General features: G+C 36.1%; 1 protein-coding gene across 1 annotated transcript in view; it reads left to right on the forward strand.

The window, feature by feature from the left end:
* Window positions 1–1,391: 1,391 nt before the first annotated feature.
* The window catches only part of polrmt (polymerase (RNA) mitochondrial (DNA directed)), a 48,420-nt gene continuing 29,200 nt past the window's right edge, over window positions 1,392–20,611 (forward strand). The window contains exons 1-10 of the mRNA XM_084116476.1: window positions 1,392–1,604; window positions 2,009–2,107; window positions 2,903–3,726; window positions 4,335–4,468; window positions 11,310–11,496; window positions 14,802–14,951; window positions 17,070–17,237; window positions 17,336–17,506; window positions 17,606–17,845; window positions 19,534–20,325. Of these exons, the coding sequence (XP_083972602.1) occupies window positions 1,466–1,604; window positions 2,009–2,107; window positions 2,903–3,726; window positions 4,335–4,468; window positions 11,310–11,496; window positions 14,802–14,951; window positions 17,070–17,237; window positions 17,336–17,506; window positions 17,606–17,845; window positions 19,534–20,325 (2,904 nt within the window). The 5' untranslated portion in view covers window positions 1,392–1,465. The remainder of the gene's footprint in view (window positions 1,605–2,008; window positions 2,108–2,902; window positions 3,727–4,334; window positions 4,469–11,309; window positions 11,497–14,801; window positions 14,952–17,069; window positions 17,238–17,335; window positions 17,507–17,605; window positions 17,846–19,533; window positions 20,326–20,611) is intronic.

Genomic DNA, 20,611 nt, shown 5'->3' on the forward strand with positions numbered 1-20,611 from the left:
AAATTAATAATAAAAAAAAATCTTTTAAAATGTAAAAGTCAAATTAAATTGTTAAAGTAAACAATAATAATACAGATTTTACACACACACACACACACATAATACATATACTACCGTTTAAAAGTTTGAGGTCTGTAAGATGTAATGTTTTTAAAAGCAGTAATATTGTTAAATATTAAAATAACTGTTTTTTATTTTAATATGTGATATTATATTATATGTGATGGCATAGCTGAATTTTCAGCATCATTCTTCAGTATCTGGGATTCCATCAATACGTGAAGTGAATCTTTTCAAAGTAAAAAAAAAGAAAAAAAGAAAAAGAAAAGTGAATTCCATCAAGTTGTTTGATCGGATAACTATTGGTAACCTAACCAACAGTAAAACACCATCAGCAGAAACATGGATTTGATGTTCGCTACGGAAATGCGTTTCCAATTCCCATTATTCGCATTAACTCTTCTTCCGCATAAGTCAAAACCACCTCAAGCGAGCGTAAAATCTTTTTAGCGAAATAATTTTTTTCTTCTTCGAAATTTGGTGTTTCCATCACTCGTTTCTGATGCGATATGTCATGTAGGGTGATGGAAACATAGCTAGTGTCACATGATCCTTCAGAAATCAAACCCTGATTTGCTGCTAAGAAACATTTCTTATTATCTTTTTCTTTTTTTTACAATTGTCAAAAAAATTTACAGCCACTTTTGATCAGTTAAATACATCCTTGCTGAACAAAAGTATAGCCTAGATACATTTCTTAAAATCTTACTAACCACAAACTTCTATAGGCCTATGTAGATTTGTTACTCTCATCATCCAGTTTCATTTTTAATTTCACAAAGACGGCTCATAAAGTAGAAAAAGCCTTAAACGCCTCACACAAATGTGAAACTCCGAAAGACATACATTTGTGTAGCCCTACTTTGCGCGGGAAATGCCGAGGCTCGCGCAATGTGACCTTGCTGGATCAAGTGATACTGTATAATTTGTAAAAGTTCGCCATCTACTGTATGGCTTCTGACTAATACATACCTTTTGAATTCAGACAGTCCTTTGATAAGTAAATCGTTTATTATTTTAACACTTAAATAGGCTGTCAGTTGACAGTCACTGAGACTTCCCCATTGTTATATCGAAAAAAAAAAAAAAAAAAAATTAAGACAGCTTACCGGTTTTGTACACAAGTGTTTTAGTAGTTAAAATGGGAACTTCTCCTGTTTTCCACTTGCATTAAGAATAGTTCCTAAAGCTTACCCCAAATAAGTGATTAAATATCAATGAAATATAACTTACACACGATGTACAGTAGCAGGTGTTTTATCCTACGTCAAGATAAAATTTAATCGATCTGCTCGTTACTCTCTGAGGTCTGGACTCGTTATATCGTCTATGAACTAGTCAGGTCTGAACAAAATGGCCGCCTTCTGCACGGGATAATGTGGTGTTTCAAAACTATCATGACAACATGTCACTTTTGAGGCTGTGTGCCTATTCAGCGGGTTTATCTCGCAGTTTTGCGGTTGACAGGGCTGTACGATTTCTAAATGGCGATTATTGCCGCTTGTGTCTTAGAATACGGAGTAATGGAGAGAGACAAATTCAAGGTAATGAGAAAACTGTCTTATTGTCATGCTGTCATTTGTCTTGTCCTTCAAAGTCATTTTACTAAACTGTAATTTCTTTAATATCAGGCGTATTTTACATTTACGTTAAAATGTCCTCTGCAAAAAGTCAAGTTGTTTACATCTCAGATGCTCATCAGTATCTCAATGTCAAGGAGGCTTTGACTTCTAACAAAGTCTGTCATAGTTCATAAAATGAGGTGATTTTGCAACGCGGTGCACATTTTTGGTCTTAATTTGGTCTTAAATGTAATCTAGACTTACAGTAATATTTCAGTATGGAGTCTTTGTTGCATTAGGTTTTATGTTCTGTGCTCCAGCACCAAAAAGCAAACAGTAGAGTTTTTAAACTTTTTATTTCACTGTTTTTCTCTGTCATTTCTCAGACAAAACATGGGCTACAGTTTACCAAAGACACTATTCAGCCATCCCTAAGAAGGAAGATAGGAAGAAAAGATTCTGGGAACAGTCTCAGTTGTTGGATGGTATGGTATATTTCCCCTTATGGTTATATCTAATGTTTATCATTGATTTACAGCTGTTGAATTAGCTTTGTGTTATACCAGAACAATTGAATTTTATATGATTTATTGTATAGCAAATTGGCTGTGTATAATCATTGGTAGAGTATTTTAAATAAAATGTTTATTTAATTTTTAATTTCAAGACAGTTTTATTTGTATAGCTCTTTTCACAGTAGTCATTGTTTCAGAACAGCTTTATATAAAATCATGAAGTTAATGTTTCTGATATCTTAATATCACCATGTCTTATAGTTGCATTTATCAGATTAGAGCTGTGCGACAATATAGATTACATTTATAAACAATTACTCAGCAGTGATATGCTATATATATTGCTTTGTGTGAGTTTAATATACATTATGTATGCAGTTAAAATAGGATGTACTATATATCCTACTTCAATTACATCACTGGGTGATAATATAGTTTACATTTTGTGATGATATAGAAAATCACGCAGCCAAGATTTGCTTTATAATATGTATTGCTTGTATATGAGTGTACTGTATGTGTATATATAGAACTGTGCGGTTATAGTTTACAATTTTTTATTATATAAAAAATCAAGCAGTTGAGAAAAATATAAAATATTAAAACTAAAATGTATTACTAAATATACAATAATAGCTGTTAATTGTTACAATATTTACAATAAACCTTCATGGGAACAAATTGAAGCTCCAATACAAGCATTTTTATATATAAGATTCATAATACTCATGTGCACTTCATTTTTCTCTCTTTTTTTTTCCACAGTTCTGGAGGCCAGAATCCAACAGCTCCAATCTGACGTTGTTGTAGACGTCAAACATTCAAAGGTGCAAATCATCAAAATGCAGCAGAGACTAAAGAAAACAGCACCTGGGAATAGTCAAAAGAACTTGCCAGGAGAAAAAGCAGAAATGCTTAAAAGTGGGCCAGCTGCTAAAAAGGGTGTAACTGAAAGTTTCAAAACTCACGCGAGTCGCTGGATGGAGAAACTCATGCGTGAAAAGTGGATTAAACCCAAAAACCAAACTTCACCTAAAATGCACGACAAGCCAGTTCCGGGTAAAAGCAGCAAAGGGAGTTCGATGGTTCCTGGTACGTCTTCGAAGACAATCACGACGGGCAAGAGAAGTATGACGAAAACTAAAGTAGAAGCCACTACGTCTACCGCAACATCCTCCAAAGGCAAAGAAAACGCTTTGCAAAAAAAGGCTAAACGGAAGGCTTTGAGAACCTCCGAAAGTTTAGCCGTCAGGTTTCCAGGATTGCAAAAGGTCTCCAGCAGTGACGTTTCTGCGTTGTCCGCTGAAGAGAAACCAGCAGTGGTTACAGGTAATGAATTGGTTATGGAAGAGGAGCTGGATGTAGAGCAGCAGAGCTTGACTTCTCCTGAAAGGCTTCTGGAGGATAAGGAAGGGAACCGCTATGGGGATCCTCAGCTCAGAATTCGCTGTTACTTGGAGGCGTGCGTGTTCGTTGACGACGTGGCTCGAGCTCAGAGCTATTTGCTATGTCATCACCGTCAGTTATCCAAACGCACGCATCTGTCTATCAGCACCTACAACATCATAATGAGGATGTGGGCCAAAAAAGTATGTATGCACATTTGCATCTCTCTTTCTACACCATATTAACTTTTTTTTATTAAAAAATATAGTGAAAATAGTCATATTGAGAAATATAAGAAATGTATGAATATTTTTTTTAAATCTTACTGATTCCAAACTTTTGAGTGGTACTTTTTCATTGTGTATATATATATATATATATATATATATATATATATATATATATATATATATATATTTATTTATTTATTATTTATTATTATTATTATTATTATTATTATTATTTTTTTTTTTTTACTTGTTGTTTCCCCTTATTTTAAATTTATATAATTTTCCATTTTCATTTTTTTAAATAAATGTTCAATATTTTGCTGAATCTTTTCCCTTTTATTAATTTTTTTATAAATAATTTTCCACAGCATTTAAAAAAATATTTTATTATTTTTCAGAATTAAGTATTTTGTTGTTTTTTCCCTTTAGTCTTTACATTAAAAAAAACAACAACAACATTTTTTAACAATATTTTTTCAGTATTTTGTGTGTTCCTTTTCCATCAGTCTTACATATTTATGATTTTCCATTTAATTTTTTTTTTAAACTTTTAAGTAATTTTTTTTAACTGTGCTTTGCAGGGTTCCATCAATCACATTCGTCGCTTGTTTGTTCTGATTGAAGAAGCAGGCCTGAAACCCAATGTCACGTCTTACTGTGCTGCTCTGGAGTGCATGGGCCGCATGTCTGCGTGTGAAAATTGGATCATTACCAGGTAACCACTTCCCAAAAGCTGAACTTCAATGTATTCCAATCACAACTATGTATAGGTGGATCTGACAGATGGTGCATTGCCAGTTTATCATCACACGAGTACTAAAAAAGATATGATAAGCAATGCAGAAAATTCACAATGGTAGTGTGGTACTAAAACTCGCTTCATAGTCTATGCAATTTTTCCATTATGTAATTCAAGTTTTTATATAATTTAGGATTAAATATGACCCGGAAAGTATTTTTTAAGGAACATTTAGAAAGTATAACATAATCATGTCAAATCATTAAGTAATAATACAAGTTCCACAATGTTGAATTGATTGACAGTTCCAGACTGTGTCTCTAGATGTCAGTGTTGTAGTGTTCAATAAGTCATGGATAACAAAGACCTCATTCTCTTTAGATTCCCTATATGAATCCAAATTAAATTGATAAACATGCAGATTCGTAATGGCGCTCATATATATGCCTTTATTTGTGTGTGTGTGTGTGAATACATCATCCATGAGCTGATTCATTCATCCATGGTACTATAGGATTATTCTGAGCCTGCCTTGATGAGGTCCAAAAATAGAAATTCAAATTGTGGTCATTCATCTAAAGAGCATTAACTCGGTGGACCGCCATTTTCTCTCTGGTCATCTATTTGTTTTGTGTGCTGCTCATCTCCTGGCAGAAGGATTTAGCGGAACATCTTCTCTTTTGCATTTATATGGGGAGCTCCTTGACAGAATGAGGCCAAATCAAAAACTGTTGTTTTGGCTTCCCTCCTCTATATTGTATGTTTTCATCACATATATTAAATAGGTTTATTAATTAGGGCTGTCAATTTTGAATTTAGTATAACTGTTGACCTAAACATTTGTTAAGATTATTTAGATTAAATATTCATTGCTTGTCAGCCACAATTTTGTACCGAGTGTCTTTGAAATGTTGTCTATATTTGCTTCTCTCAGAAAATATTGATAGAAATGCAGTTAATTGTGATCAATTTCATTCATTAATCAGTAATTAATGCGATTAGAAAGTCATTCTTCTAGAGCTGTACAATTAATCGTTAAAAGATCGCGATCTCGATTCAATCAACCAGGCGATCTGATTCCTACATAACAACGATTCGCAATTGTCATGTAACAAATATTCAAATTATCATAGAAGTAATGGGATAAAACTTTTTTAGTCCGGATACAAACACTGATGTCTACGGAAGCGATCAAAATAGTCAAATCACCTTTTGAAAGTAACTTGGCACTTCAAATAACGATTGTATCGATTACATCATTACACCAGTAGGTGGCGACAGGTGACTGTTAAAAAATGCATAACGTTGAATCATTCATTCAAGAGATTCATTCAAAAATGCTGATTCGTCCAGTGATGAAACAAGTGAAGTATTCATGAGTCATTGAATCATTCATTCAAACTGGAACGTGAGTCTCAATTTATCCAGAATCGTGCAGCTCTACATTCTTCTATGGAACACAAATGAAGATATTTTGAAAAATGTCTCATACTAGTGTTTCAAAATATCTCAGATATTGCTTTGGACCCTATTGACTTTCCTTGTATGGACAAAAACAGTTTTCAAAATATTAGTGTGTAGTGTATATTTAGATTTATCTGTGAAATTATCACTTTAAGCCTTGTGTTTGAGCTAATCTGCTAAACATCTTAAAACGATCAGATTCACGTTGGTTCAAAATCCACCAGACAGTTTTTCCCATTGCGCTCCATCTTTAGCAGCTTGTGCTACCACACTGTAACCGGTTTTGAGTTATCCAATTGATTGTATTAGGCTTCTGTGCGTCTGCGTATCTCCTCATTTATAAGTGCTAACGGCGACTGCTGAGGCAATATGGTGCCGCCCAGTGACAGAACAGAAGGACAGGTGCAGGGTGGCTTGTGGCAGCTGGCTGGGTGATCGATCACAGTGAGCTGATGGCAAACACAGTTGTGCAGTGGAAATGTTCTTTCTACAAACCCCAGTGGAGCCTATTTTTTATCCATCTGTCTCTCTTTGTTCTCCTCGCCACAGTTTCAATTTGTCTTTCAGCTCTCATGTGGCAGGGTTGTTGCATCCTTTCCTACAATCCAAACTTGCCGACCTATTTACACATGAATGTGGTTTTCTTTCAAGTCACGATTCTTAGGATCAACCGTTCACACTGTCTTTTTGCGTGCAATGACACTGTAGTCAAAATCAGGTCATGCAAGCGCCATCGTGAAGTCAAGAGCTGTCAGTGTGGATGGAAAACTCAAAATTTTGACTTCTTGACCTCAAAAGGTGCATGAGAAGATACATGCGAGAGGCATTTTATGCATTCACATATATGTCCAAAATCGCTGACTTGGTCACTATACAGTGAGTGACACGTAGTTTGCTGTACGAAATTTGGATGTAGTGCCACACAATATTGTGCACTTCATATGTTATAATTTAATAGTTCTTCTGTTCACACTGACAGCATTTAAATCTGAATTCACACCACATATGGATATGTTTGGATTTGGTTTATAAACATTTGGTTTATAAACATTCAACTTGTTGTGGCTGGAAATTATTTTGACATTATGGCTTATAACCGATAAATGGCAGATGTTAAAATTTTATACAATTTTGACTAAATAATTTAAAAACAAAATGGTAAAACTGAAGTGATTTGTTTTAAATGCTACAAGTTAATTAAGGCATAATAATATATATATATATATATATATATATATATATATATATATATATATATATATATATATATATATATATATATATATATATATATGTATATGTATATGTATATGTACCAGTGTTAACTAAGACTAAAACTTTTTAAAATTCTTTAATTGAAAAAAGGCTGAAATAAAACGAAAAATTAAGTTTAAGTTGAAATACTAAAATTTCTAAAACTGAAATACAAATATACAGCATGTACGCTAAAAACAAATATAACATTTTAAAAAATACTAAACTAATAACGACAAAATCACATAAATTACAAAAACTTCAGAATTCAGAATATTAATAAATACTTTAATAATACTAAAACAATACTGTAATGTATTGAATGAAAATTGTTTATTCATTTTGAGATTTGCTAAAGATTACATTATTACACTTTAATAATACTAAAATAATACTGTAATGTATTGAATTAAATTTGTTTATTCATTTTGAGATTTGCTAAAGATTACATTCAACAGTATTATTAGTGTTTTTAAAGATTTACTTTATTTATGTGTGTGTATGTGCATATGTGTTTGTCAACCAATTAAGTGGGACTGATATTTTGTGCACTTTTCAATAAAATAAATTATTTAACCCATTAACACACATTAGGAGCAGTGAGTAGTGAACAAACACACTGCAACCGTGGACACACACCCCCGGAGAAGTGGACAGCAATTCCCTGCGGCGCCGGCGAGCGATTGGGGGTTGGGTGCCTTGCTCAAGGGCACCTCAGTCATTTCCTGCTGGTATTAAGAAAGAATCGAACCCATGACCTTTGAGTTAAGTCCAGCTCTCTAACCATTAGGCCACAACTGCCCGTTGTGTATGCCGCCTACTCTGCTTAGTGCTGCTCGACACTGTCGACAGCTTTGCAAAGACATTCGTTTGGCTAATGAAACGAAAGCGGCACTTTGAATTCTCCACAAAAATCCCAAGTAAAGTCAACTCTCACCCACCTCTATACTTATCAGCTTCCTTTGTCCTCTGCAGCAGATCAGGCGTTTAAAAGAATGCTTCAGAATTACCGTGATAGAGTTATCCGCCTCTCCTAATTGCATTTGCATCAGCTCAGGGTTTAACATTTACTAGAGTATTGAATGCAACCCTCAGAGGTAATGATGCGATTGTTGCTCTGTCACGCACAAGACGGAAAGGGTAAAGGAATGTCTTTCTCAAGGCCTTGCGCGCCCTCGACGGCTTCATCTCTTTGCTGTGCGCCCACTAGAGGGCACTGATGACTCATCGTCGGTGTGTTTCACTCCCAAAGGAGCCTGTTGCTTTGGAAACTGCCTCTGCTTTCTCAGGCGAACCTTAGGAATAACCCGGTCTGTCCTGAAGCCTCATGGTGATGTAAAATACCTCAGCCGGATGCTGACCTTACCGAATAAATGTGATTAAACAGCTAGTTTACAACTTGTACCACAGCTCTGTTGAATTCTTGATTTTGATTGGTTGATAAACATTTTCCAACACCTTAGAAAGTCGAGTAAGTAGTTCTTGGTTTGTTGAAGGCATTACAGTTCTGTATAAATGTGCATTTTGTACTAGTAACAGCAGCTTTTGCTGTTATTTAATTGTAAGCAGTGGAATGAAGGTCAGATAGTTATCCACCAAACAATGACTAGTTGTTTTCAATAGCTGGAGATTTTAAGGTAAATTGAGAGTTTTACAGTGCTGAGAACATGCTGTGATTAGTTAGCACAGTAAACTTGCTCTAAAAAGTTAAAACGCTGCTGCTACAGCCATTAACTCTCCTCTAGTGTAATAGATTCACTGCATGAAACAATAGATTTCAAGACGTTTACTGACGACTTTAAATAGCCTGCTGTGATTTGACTTTTAGTTCTTGGATTTAGTTTAAATCAATCTGTTCATACCTGAAATTGAACATCTTTGGCCATGTATTGATGTGATTTTGTGTTACATTTCGAAGATGTCTCGTTTGTTAAAGGGATAGTTCACCCAAAAGTGAAAATTGTCATCATTTACTCACCCTCATGGTTTTTTCCCAAACCTGTATGAGTTTCTTTCTTCTGTTGAACACAAAAGAAGATATTTTAAAGAATGTTGGAAACCAGAAACCCATTGACTTCCATAATTATTATTTTTTTCCTACTATAGAAGTCAGTGTGTGCTCTGAGAGCTTTGGTTATATTTTTATTAATATATTTAATTATATTTTAATAATTGTAAGTTTATTTATATAGTTTAATTGTTCACAACCAACTAGTTCAGACAAATCAATGACTAGTCAATTTTGGAAATATGTACACTACTGTTTGAGATCTGTAAATATATTTTTTAATGTTTTTGAAAAAAATCTCTTATGCTGATCAAACCTGCATTTATCTGAACAAAAATACAGTAAAAACAGTAATATTGTGAAATAACATTACAGTTTAAAACAACTGTTTTCTATTCTAATATATTTTAAAATAATTTATAATATATAATAATATATCATATATAATAATTTATTCCTGTGATGGCAAAGCTGAATTTTCACTATCATGTCTGCAGTCTTCAGTGTCACATGATCCTTCAGAAATCATTCGAATATGCGGATTTGCTGCTCAAGAAAATCCGAATAAGTTGGCAGAAGAGGCAATCAATTGCCTCAAATTTTTTAAGTTCTGAAATTCAAAGTTTAAGTAAGCAGAACTAGCAGATTTTTATTTTATACTTAAACATTTCAAGTTAAGAACAATTAAAATGTATGAGTACATTAATTCATACAATTAACTTAAAACTTTCATGTAATCTCAATGTGAACTCTTTTATTAGTATAAACTTAGTTAGCTTTAAAAAGCTAATCTGCTAACATACTAATTTGCTAACATATTAGCAATAGTATGTTATACAGAAGCATTTGCTGTATGAGCGCAACAATATAAAGGGATTATTTGCTCTCAAATCAAGCTGCGTGCACCACTTGTCACCATGATGGTAACTATCCTAAAGCCAACATTAACAGAAATTCTTCTAAATTAGCATAACAAAACATTAATCACTACTAAATCTTACACTTAACATTAATCTTACACACAAAAAAAACATTATATTACACTTAATTTTAGCACTTACACTCCCTTTCGAGTGCCATCGGCAAAGCATGCTGGGAAATAGACATCCCAGCCGTTTCAGTTAAACTTAAGTTCGTCTAAATTAAAATAAATAATTTCATAAAACTCAAAACAATGAAACAGTTCAGTTTACTTAAAATATATCAGTTCTGTGAACTTGAAAGAAAAAGAAAGTGCTAAATACTCATAAAAGTTAATTTGACTGAACTAATTCGTTTAATTTAAGTTTGTCCTACTCAAACCAATTAATTATTTTGAGCGTTAGGGTTTACAGTGTTATTATCAATGCTGAAAACAGTTATTCCAGTATTATTTGATCAATGAGAACAGCGTTTTTGTTTAAATAGTCCTTGAAAAATAAAAGTATTAATTTCTTCTTCTTTTTTTAAATCTTACCCCCAAACTTTTGGACAGTACTGTATATTCTGTGAAGTAGTTGCAAATTTGTTGACCACATTGTACAACATTAAGCGAGTATTAAATATTCCTTGCCTATTTTCTCTGGCACAGACTGTCATTCTCATGCTTTGATTAGTATTCTGTCCACGACAGGAACATAGCTTTACATCAACAGTGAGCAGTCCAGCTGCGTGGAGCTCTGACTTTATTCACACTTTTTCTGTTCGAATAAACACGGCCTTGTAATTCTTGGGACATATGGCAGTGGCCTATCTAACAGCCATTACTAGAGGGAGCAGAACGTTCTGTTCGAAGGCACTCCGTGTCAATGCAAATATTTGACATTCCGCTCCGACACCCCTCCGGTCTCGGCGCTATGAGCACAGGTGCTGCGGCTGTGGAAGTTTTCTCATTATAAGGCCTTTCCCTTCCACCTTTGGATTATCAAAGTTATTTCTTTCAAGGTGTATTTTAGGTATTTTTGAGAGCAAATGGCTTCATCTGTGAGATAAATTCACAAGACTTGAGATTTGACATCGAAGGTCATGTTAACCTGGTATAGGAAAGTAACTGCGAAAAAATTCAGGTTCAGATTATTTTTATTGTATTCATTTCTCTTCTGGTCCATACAGGTGCCTGCAGCAGATGGAGGTGGACGGCATGTCCGTGGATGATGTGTTCAGCCAGTGTGTGTTTAAGAAGGATGAGAGAGAAATGGTCCTGAGGGCCGTCCAATCGGTGCAACCCGAATACCAACCTCTTGTGTCCAAAGATCAGCCTGTCTGTTCCCTGTCATTGGTGGAACAATTTTATGCTGAGGTACCGTTTTATTTTTTATCTATGGTTGTATTCTGATATTTTTTATTTTATTTTGAAAGAAAGTTCTCACCAAGGCTGCATTTATTTGATCAAAATATGGTCAAATAAATGTAATTAAAATGTAATTTATTCCTGTGATCAAAGCTGAATTTTCAGCATCATTACTCCAGTCTTCAGTGTCACATGATCCTTCAGAAATCATTCTAATGTGCTGATTTTCTGCTTGAGAAACATCAATGTTGAAAACAGTTCAGAAAAATGTATTTGAAATTTTGTAACATTATAAATCTTTACAGTCTTTACTGTCACTTTTGAACAATTTAATGTCTCCTTGCTGAACAAAAGTATAATCATTTTGGAGGCTTTTCTCAGTTATCTTAGAGTTTGTCATATACAGATACAAGCATTTGTGTTAAACCTTCCTCGTGCATTCTTAGTGAACTGGTTGTAAAACAGGTTAATTGCACTGTTAAAATGGAGTTGGAGTGGAGGCTGGTACCATAAAACAGCTGGTGCTTTTCATAAGACTATATACCTGTCAGCGTTAAAAGACCTGCCTGAACTTGTCTTGTGTGTCAAAATGACGAGTTTCACTACTGTGTCAGCTGTCATCTGCTATATAATTCCTTCTAACAGAGGTGCCCGAGCTATTTTTGGGTGCACTTGAGGGTGTCTTTGGGCCAGTCTGCCCCTCAACCAATTCCCAGGCATCCCCCTTTTTCCCCAACTGATTTATTATTGCAGGTGCACATAAGCCCATTTGTAACCCACACTTCGGCGCACAACACCTTCAATGGAAACTTTCCTGGAAAGTATAGAAGAACTGGGTCATGTGAAGGTCTGAGATAAAAATGCTGAAACTACCAACTTTTCAGAGATACCCAACAGGCAAAAAATACATTCAGATATGTTGCTTGGGTTTTTTTGTGTCGTTTTTTTTTCTTTTTCTTCTTCTTTTTGCTTTGTTTAATTTAGTTTTGTTATTTTTATTTATTTTTATTTAAAGCCATTTATGATTGTTGTCATGAAAAATACAAAAACAATCTAACAGAAGCTTTCTTGTGTAAATTATAATAGAATTTATATTGTACTATAATTTATATTTATATACTAATTATTACAATGAATGTAAAAATAGTCCAGCTAGTTCAGTAAATTGGACCGAAGCGTTTCTGAATAATTTGTGAGTTAAGATGCAGGATTTATGTTTTGTTTTGTTTTGTTTTGTTTTGTTTTGTTTTGTTTTGTTTTGTTTTGTTTTGTTTTGTTTTTTTGTTTGTTTTTTTTGTTTTGTTTTGTTTTGCTTTGCTTTGCTTTGTTTTGTTTTTTCATTGCTTTTTGTTTTTTTACTTGTTTTTTTGTTTGTTTTTTTGTTTTTTTCCCCAAAGCCATTTTTGATTGTTGTCATGAAAAATACAAAACAATCTAACCTGCAGCTTTCTTGTATTATGTTTGTTTTGCTTTGTTTTTTGTTAATTGTTTTTTTTTTTACTTGTTTTTTGATTTCTTTTATTTTATTTGTTTATTTATTTTTCCCAAAGCCATTTATGATTGTTGTCACGAAAAGTACAAAACAATCTAACAGAAGTTTTCTTGTAATGCTTGTTTTGTTTTGCTTTGTATATTTTACTTTATTTAAAGACAAAACTGTGTGATCTTAATCCAGACTTTAAAATATTCATCATAGTACTATGGTAACGATTGACGATGTTGACCGGACAATCATTTGAGGTCATAGCAAGCAAAATATTCATACATATTTCACCTTGGGAGGAAAAAAAAAAACAGGTACTTTCGAAAGTCACCATTAAGTTTCAATGTAAAGGCAGTTCATCTGCCGTCAGTTAGCACTAAGGGACCAAATACTGCCCATTTGCCTCCTTTTATAATTCCCAAAATTTCAAAATCATATTGTGTGCGCTAGGTTTCGGTAGATTGAGATGCGTTTCCTCACAGAGTTTCCATAAATGCCCTTTCTTGCATCCCAGTGCATACTTTATCTGCACAACCTCACTGAAGCATTGAAGATTGGAACGACACAGTCCTAACGCCGAGGTCACCACGTGTGATTCTCCCTGTCAGGGCTGTGGCTTTGTGAAAATATGGGCCTTTGCCAAACCGTCTCTAAATACACAACACTGCATCTCGTGTTCTGCCTGGCCGGGCTGTAGTAGTCATCGCCATGGGCATGATTTATCCCTCCACAACCTTTTTGCTTGCTTTGGCCGGCGTCCATGTGATCTCTATTGAGGACAGATTTAGCAGTCACGAGTATTAATGCACCGGCCGACCTGTTCTGTCCCAACCCTTCCATGATGTGTTTGGCGATAATTCCCAGCTGTCTGCGTAAAGCCGCCACGCCTCCCTTCGAATAATAAATGACTGCACATGTCAACGCACAGCCCACATTAACACGATCTCCGCACCTCTTAGCAAGCTGTTGCTATAATATATGCCATATTTACAGTTCGTATTTTATGCAGCCTCACATCTGGCTGACGACCAGACCTCCGAGAGGGGGACTGTTCAACCTCATTGGATTTTAATTGGCCGTACGTGGAAGTTATGAGACAGAATAAATACATTCAGCATTTGACATTCGCATGGTTATTTTAGCTAGCTAGTATGCTTGGTTCTTTTGAAAATAAGTGCACTTAAACGTAATGATGTTTGGTTCTTTAATTGGGCCATAAAGTGCAATGGTTTCTTTCGATCAGGCCTCATAACAAAGTGTGCCGCCTGCGAAAGGTTGAAGTAAATAGTCTCTGTAATTGGCAGTCAAATGAATGATCTTTTTTTTATGTTTGTCCTAATGAGATTTAAACCTTCTCAGTAGTCTTATCCAGTTATAAGGAGCCAGTAATATTCAAAATGAGCCTCTGGCGATGAGCGGTTCTCAGCGCTCATTATTTAACAGGTCGTCTTGAGCTGTCTTATCATTTTATATACGAATAACACATACCAAACTCACTGGTTCTCCCAGGAAGCCTTAAGCATTACTTGTGTTATATTATTATGCAATCAGTTGAGTAAGTTAATAGTAGGGCTCACAGTTTAACATGATAATTTGGTACAATTATTTTAAAAATGTGTCAGAAAACTACAATTTTACATCGAAGTTCAACATCATTACACTGTACTAATAAAATTGTTACTAATAAAACTAAATGAATGATAGTAAAAGGGAATATTTTGACCCATATTTGAATCTCAGATAATTACCCTTCTTTTTTCAATAATCTAAGCTACAAGGCGCATTTGATTGCATTTATTATCTGATTTGATTCCTATCTTGTGTGTTTCAGAGGGAAGGAGCCACGTATCCTAAACTGGACTTCAGTCTTAAGGAACTGCAGGACCGGTTCAGTCTTCAGCTGGCGATGGAGAAGGCCACAACTGTCACTATCGACTCCGTAGAGGCCTTGAAGCCTGTCACCGATCACATGGCCAAAATGGTACGAAACTGCAACCTGTCTGATTTTTATTAAAGATCGGATTAGAAAAATCAGGGTGTTTCCGTTAAAGCATTTATGGCAGGGTGGGGTAAGATGTGACAGTCTATAAGCTGTGTCTAGCAAACTGCATTATTTTTGTCCCATGACCATATATTTAGAACAAGCTCATAATATATAGCTGTTTTTGATTAAGAGAAGCACATGAGAAAATTTTATTTTTTATTTTTATATAAACATGTATAATCAGGTTTGTTGGTGAATTGATATTGCATAAACATTGCTTAATTTAAGCAAATTTTTAGCCAAATTTAATTTTTTTTCCCAAAATGATAGCTGTGGGGACAAGTGTGTTGGCTTCGGGGTAAGATGTACATCTACTATGTATGTATAATTTGCCTGGTTACAAAATGGTGTCACTATATTTAAATATTTTTGAATATTAAAAATTGTTTGGCTGGTTTATGAAAATTTGGGGGGGAAAATCAGCAAAGTAAGTATTTTGGAGTAGGATTATGCGTTCATAAGTTGTTTCTTTTCCATTTAAAATATACATAGTTTTCAAATATTCCCCAATGATTCAACTTACTCTTAATACTGGTTAAGTTGGACAACTTATTAGGAATATTAGTTTTTACATAAATTCTCTTGGTCAGCATACCTAAAAAGTGGCACAGCTTACCCCACTTTCCCCTACACCAAATTATTTATGTCCGTTTGTGTGCCAGAATTAATATTGCTATGACTAGTTTCACTGAAATAAGCACAGTGGGAATCCTCAAACATAGGAAACTACCATAAAGAAGCCTTTCAAAATCTCGTACACATGTGGAGACTCACAGATTTTCCTTTCAATAGTTAACACGTCAAATTTTTTTTTAGGATCCAGATTTGCACCTAAGCTATGATACATTGGTTAAACGCAGACATTTGTGAAAAGTTTCCAGCTCATGCATTGAAAGTAGCCATATTCCCACAATCCTGCATCTTTCTACACTGGCATTTGCTCCACTGTCTGTTCCTTCACGAAAAAGGTCCCCTGTGGTCCCGCAACATTTGCAATTGGGTTTAATGGAATAGAAATGCATTGTAATGTCTCTCCACCAGCACTGTGAGAGAGGCACCTTTCCATCAGAGGGTCAGCATAACTGATCTATCATATCTGCCTTCTCTGTCGGTCTGCAGGGAAACCAAAAAGCACCTTGATAAAGAGATGACCCACTTTCAACAGGGCGGCACTGACTGCCCACTGAACCCGATCTGTGTTGTGCATAAAACTCGCATCTACATTTATATGAGATTTTATTTTTTTAAAGCCACAGGCTGCATGAGCGGTGAATTGGATTTTGAGTGAACATCATGAAAACTATCAAGAAATCAATCTTTTTTTCCCTCACAATTTTTTGTCTCAAAGTTATGAGATAGAAGCGTGTAATTGCGTGTTATAAAGTCACTTCCAAAAAAAAAAAAGGTCAGAATTGTGAGATAAAAAGTCGCAATTACCTGTTTTATTCAGAAACAAGCATCCATACATTTCACCACAAAATGTAAGAAAAAAAATAATTCATTTGAAGCCTGTAATGAAATAATAATAAGAAAACAAATCCCCAAACAAATAAAATATGTACTATAATATATTCAGATCATGTTAAATCATGCTAGCAACATGCCAAATCATGTTAGAAATGATAGCAGTGTGTTAAATCATGCTAGAAACATGTTAGCAACATGTTAAATCATGCTAAAAATGTTAGCAACAAGGAAAAACATGTTAGCATTGTGTTGAATTCATGCTAGAAACATGCTAGCACAGTGTAAAATCATGATAGAAACATGTTTTAGAAACTGATTTTTCTTTGTTACAACAATGAGAATTGGTTAATGCAAGTTAATGTGCTTAATTATTGTCATAATTCAAAACCGTCTCTCGTTTTTTTTTTTTTTTTGTCTACCCGTTTCAGTTGTGCTCAAGTTGTAATCAGCATTTGGTTTCCAAACCCTTGTGCAAGTCTGCACAATTCCCAGTTCTCCAACATTTCGATCTGAATGCGTTGACTTTAATATTGTCACACAAATTGAGCTCTGAAATAAAAATTGAAAAATACATTTATATTTTTATAGAGAGAATTATTAGCAACACAGAGGAAACACTGGGAGAAAGCTCTCCTCCAGGCGCTGAAGGAAAAGAAACGAATATTATCTAACAACAGCCAGAGGTCCTGGAATACCTGCATATACCCATACCTGTGTATCCTGGATGATCAGGATTATGTGAACATCATGCTTCAGGTACCAACTTAAACATATAAAGTACATGAATTTGTTTCTTTTGAAGTGAGAAAAGATGTACTTTGTGCACCTTTAAAGTTATTTTTCTCCACATTCAGAGTTTAGACAAACTGTCTCCCAGTGGTGAATCTTTGCTCTTCATGGCTGAAGAGATGGGAAACAGAGTCCACAATCTGTACTGCATCCGGCAGAAGAGCCACAGTCAGATGATCGAGAAGCTCAGGAGTATCTACAGCTCTTATGCTGAACTCCTGGCGAACGACACCGAGGTACTTAAGCTTTGGTTGACCAGATATGACACCTTCAGTCTGCTTTCATATGAAATATCCAGTTGCTTGTTCAGTATAATACTTCCCATTTCATCGTAGACAAACGACATGCTACCGCGGGAGTATTGGACGAGTCTTGAGATGGAGAAGTGTAGCGGCCCCTCTCTTTTAAGTGACATCACCCCTTGGCCCCTGGTCCTGATGGTGCAGCTGGGCAGCTTCCTGGTCGACCTGATGGTTCATGAGCTCAAAGTCCGAAGCAACATCCTCAATCCCGCTCAAGAGAAGAAGCTCATTCCCGTCCTGTACCACATGTACACGTTCCGCAGCAATCATAAGGTAAGAGGTGGAGACCAGCTGGACTGGAAGTCATACTAATTGAAAGGATGCACAATCCTATAGGAAGCATGCTTGTTTTTGCTGTCATACTGAAGGCTGTTCATGGCCAGATAGCTTTCATTTGAATCCAAATGACTGTCCATTAAAAGTCGTGTCATAAACCATCCATTCCCACTCTGAAACCTCTCACAGACACGCATGTTTTCATGAATTATGGAATCCTTTTTCCAGTGCGAGTGATCGCGGGTCATCGGAGGAAGATGGATTCTGCCGAAACTAATCTCTTTTTTACTGTCCCCTTAATTGCCCGGTTGATTAACCGCCGAGGGATTGTAGAAAGGGGGAGGAAGAGCCGAAAAAGATCAGGAGAGTTTCCTTTTTTGTCCTCGATCTCGTTCCCAAGGCTTCTGCCCTGGCTCTCGGCATGGCAGAGGCCTCCGCCGTGGGCTTCAAAGACCTTAAGCTTAACTCCCGTTTCTCCACTGAGCTTGCAGATGGCCCGTGCAGCAGGGAAGAGCTCTCAGTTTAGCGTGTTTGTGGATTATTCATGTGGCATGAATACAGTCAAGTGAATTCACATTCATTTTTGAGACGTTGAAAATAATAATAAGACGATCTTCTATCTTTTTTAGATTAAGGGTACGTATACACGACAACAGTGTATTAAAAGCAGAAACATTTTTCCTTTCGCGTTTTTCGCATACAGGCGACGTTGTCAAAACGATCCCTTTTCACACGAACCACAAAAATGATTAAATATGCTGTATTATTCATGCCAGGCCAGTAGTTGGCGATGTCACTTTGTAAAGAAAAGACCGAACACAACGAGCGCTGCACTGAAAAGGGGCGGGGCTACATAAGGTCTATAGACTGAACATGAAATACGCATATGCATGAAGTCTCAATTTTCACTTTTTTGTATTGAAACTTTCACTTTGAAACCAATTTTCAAAAGTTTGCGTTTTCAGGCCCCCAAAGGGCCATTGTCATATAAATGAACGGCCAAAACGCGTTTTTAGTTGAAAACGGTGTTGTTTAAACGGCCCCATAGACCAGTGAAATTCCTTTACAACCGTTGTAGTTCGATGCACAAACAAATCACTCTTTTGAAGAATTTTTTTTAGTGAATCAAAAACCTACAGTGAGACCAATGTAATTCAGCTCACAAGCAAATAACTCTGAGCCTATAATTTTAGTTAATCCACAACGCACAGCATGAACAGTGCAGTCCGATTCACGAAACAACGGACTTTATGAACCAATTATTTGAATGTATACTTCAAAAATACAAGTTACTTGTTTATACATGAACCTACAAACAGGTCATGTCAATTAAACCTTATTGTATATTCATATTTCGACATTTGCTTGATTTCGGACATTATTTATATGAATATATTGTGTACTTTCTCTTTCTATTTGAATAGAAGTTGTTTATCCAGCTGTCAAAGACAGTTACGTCTGTTGTGCACCATACACACTTTAACAGCAGCACTCATAAATCATCTCTGATTTATTTGTGGTTGGATTACAGGGTTGCTGCGAGCTAGCGACGAGAGATGTTTATTAATGTAGATCTGTCACGGCATTTAAGGATTTAATTGTCCTTTGATGTTTAATGTCCTTTTTGAGACATGCCTTGAAGTTAAGTCTTGATTTTCATTTGCTCTCTTTGGCATCCCCATCAGATCGGCTTCATCAAACCGCATCCTATTGTGACACAAATCCAGAGGATTGCGATGGAAACCAAACTTACATTTGAATCCTACGTCATGCCCATGTTGTGTCCACCCGTGCCCTGGATTTCCCCGAAGAGTGGCGCGTACCTGCTGACGTCCACCAAGCTGATGCGCTCCACCGATGGAGCCATCCAACACCAACTTCTCCTGGAGAAGAGCCGAGATGAAGATCTCCATGCTGTCCTGGACTCCCTCAATCAGGTGGGCAACTGTCCCTGGAAGATCAACAAGCCCCTGTTGGACATCATCATCTCGATATTCAACGACAAAGGCAGCGAAAAGCTCTGCATCCCTCCCCCGCTGTCGGAAGCGCCTGAGATTCCTCGCTTCAACCCTCATGACCCGTCCTACACTCAGATTGAGAAAGCCTACATGAAGCGGGAGGGTGTCAAAGCCAAGAAGAAGGTGGCGGAGATGCACAGCCTCCGAATGGACGCGCTGTATAAGCTGTCTATCGCCAACCACATGAGGGACGAGATCTTTTGGTTTCCACATAATATGGACTTTCGAGGTCGTACGTACCCCCAGCCGCCTTACTTTAACCACCTTGGCAGTGACGTGACCAGGGCCTTGCTGGTGTTTGCCGAGGGACGACCTCTCGGACCCAAAGGCCTCGACTGGTTGAAGATCCACCTGGTGAACCTCACAGGGTTGAAGAAGCGTAGCTCACTAGCTGGAAGACTGGAGTATGCTGAGAGCATCATGGAGGACGTCCTAGACTCGGCAGACCATCCTCTTGACGTAAGCATTTCAATTGCACACTTACCGTACTAGTGTACTGGGGTCGCAGGACTACATGTTTTTAAATTGCTTTTAAATAAGTCTTCTAGAAAAGTATTTGACTAGATGGTGGGTCTATGTTTAACTTGAGTACGATTAGTGACGCAACTAATTGATTAGTCGAGATGTTGGGTACTAAGTCATTGAATCGTACATTCATTCATTCAGTGACGAAGCAAGGCTGTATTTATGAATGGGTCTTTGAATCATTTGAATCACTATTCGTTCGTGCAACAGTTCTGTCGTG

Source organism: Abramis brama, assembly GCF_963993115.1.
Source record: "Abramis brama genome assembly, chromosome: 6".
NCBI lineage: Eukaryota > Metazoa > Chordata > Actinopteri > Cypriniformes > Leuciscidae > Abramis > Abramis brama.